Genomic DNA, 1,708 nt, shown 5'->3' on the forward strand with positions numbered 1-1,708 from the left:
CCAGAGTTCAAGCCCCACGACCGACCAAAAAAAAAAAAAAAAAAAAACTCTGCCTTGGGGCTGGGAAGGGGGCTCAGTTGGAGAGCGCTTGCCTTGCATGCCTGAGGCCCTGGGTTCGATTCCTCAGCACCACATAAGCAAAAAGAAAAAAAGCCGGAAGTGGCGCTGTGGCTCAAGTGGTAGAGCGCTAGCCTTGAGCTGAAGAGCTGAGGGACAGTGCCCAAGCCCAGAGTTTAGGCCCCACGACAGGACCACCCCAAAAAAAACAAAAAACTCTGCCTCTGCCTGGCCACAGCATTTCTAATGAAATGATCCATGCTGTATTCTGGCCAAAGGCTTCAACCTAGAGGAGAGTCCTGTTTGGAGTTGAGAAGCCCTTGCTCCAGAAGGGTTCCCTAGGGTTTACTAAGAAGGTTTTGGTCATGATGGGATAGATGTTCAGAGAAGCCAGGAAACCTCTGGCAGTCCAGATGTGAGAGCTGCAGAGACTGTACCCTGCCCACAGGCCTAAGTGGAACCCACTTCCTGCCATGATTGGTATTGTTCTGTAGGGGCTGCAAAAGGAAGGAGAGGTAGAGAGGAGGGCAGGGTGGGAAGGAGCACCTACTGGCAGTGACCTGTTGCTTCTTGATCTGTCAGTGATCCAAAGAAGGGCTGGCCCAGCACAGGCACTGACTCAAACTCTGTGTGTGTGTGTGTGTGTGTGTGTGTGTGTGTGACTCAAACTCTGTGTGTGTGTGTGTTTAAAGACATATCTGACTTGAGCCTCATTTCCTTTGTTGGTGCGTCCAGCTAAGGAGAAGGCAGAAGGTAGCGGGTAAGCAGGTACAGGAGGCTGGCAATGGCAGCCAAACCCATGAGGGCCCCGAGCCTCAGTGGCAGGTATTCCAGGGAGTTCTCCAACTTGGCATGCAAGAGGACGATCTGGCGTTTGGTGATGCTCCACTCGCCTGAGTTGTCTAGAATATGGTTGGCCATGCGGGCCTTGTCCTTCAGGGGCAGCTGGGCCTTGATCCGTGCTTCTGCATCCTCTCGGTTTAGGTTGTTCCGCTTCATTAGCCGGGCCAGCTGTGTGTCTCGATCACTAAGAACAGGACAAAAAGGAACAATAGGCCTCAGCCTCCCTTTTACCAGCAAGATAAAATGGGCAGCTAAGTCAGTCCTGGCCTGGAATAGAGGCTGGAATGAAATCTTCCCATGAATCCTCTGCTCTTTGGGTTCCCACAACCAGAGAGGGATGACTGGAAGAGCTCACCAGCCCCCTCCTGCCTCACCTCACCTTTATAAGGGCCTTATAGCTCTAGGAGCCATCTAAGCTTCTAACCATAATAAGGAGGCACAGCTATGCTCTGCCATCTGGGAGGGGGGGTCTCTCCTTGGCTCCTGGACTGTGACTTGGTCACCTATCAGCTACATCCTGGATCCCCGCATAGGCCTGCATTCCCAATCTGGATGTTCCCTGAACTTCTTGAGGTGGGGGATGGGGGGAACACCTTGGTCCTGTAGTATCATAGCTGACTCCTGGGCCACATGGAGCCTCCTTCCCTGCTGCACATCCTATCTCAGTACATTTAGAGCAAAAGACCATGCTGAGAGGTGGCTGCTGTGCTTCCTGCCCCTCACGAAGTAGAGTGAATAAGCCCGAGGTACTTCAAGAAGAGCAAAGACTTGAAGCATAGACCCTCAGTCTCAGGACAGGACTAAGCAC

The 1,708-nt window shown here is 52.5% G+C and overlaps 1 protein-coding gene across 1 annotated transcript; it reads right to left on the reverse strand.

The window, feature by feature from the left end:
• Positions 1-232: 232 nt before the first annotated feature.
• Positions 233-1,441, reverse strand: LOC106002417 (dephospho-CoA kinase domain-containing protein-like). Its single transcript, XM_013037299.1, has 2 exons — positions 1,404-1,441; positions 233-1,084 (listed from the first exon to the last, which is right to left on the reverse strand). The coding sequence occupies exons 1-2, from the start codon at positions 1,439-1,441 to the stop codon at positions 793-795; spliced, it is 330 nt and encodes a 109-aa protein (XP_012892753.1). The 3' UTR covers positions 233-792.
• Between the last annotated feature and the right edge of the window lie 267 nt (positions 1,442-1,708).

This window comes from Dipodomys ordii, unplaced genomic scaffold (genome assembly GCF_000151885.1).
Source record: "Dipodomys ordii isolate 6190 unplaced genomic scaffold, Dord_2.0 Scaffold10175, whole genome shotgun sequence".
Lineage (NCBI taxonomy): Eukaryota > Metazoa > Chordata > Mammalia > Rodentia > Heteromyidae > Dipodomys > Dipodomys ordii.

Coding starts and splice junctions, on each gene's coding strand:
- LOC106002417 (XM_013037299.1), bottom strand. CDS start 1,441: ATGCAGGCCTATGCGGGGATCCAGGATGTAGCTGATAG. Junction 1,085..1,403: donor ATCCAGGATGTAGCTGATAG/GTGACCAAGTCA, acceptor TCCTGTTCTTAG/TGATCGAGACACACAGCTGG.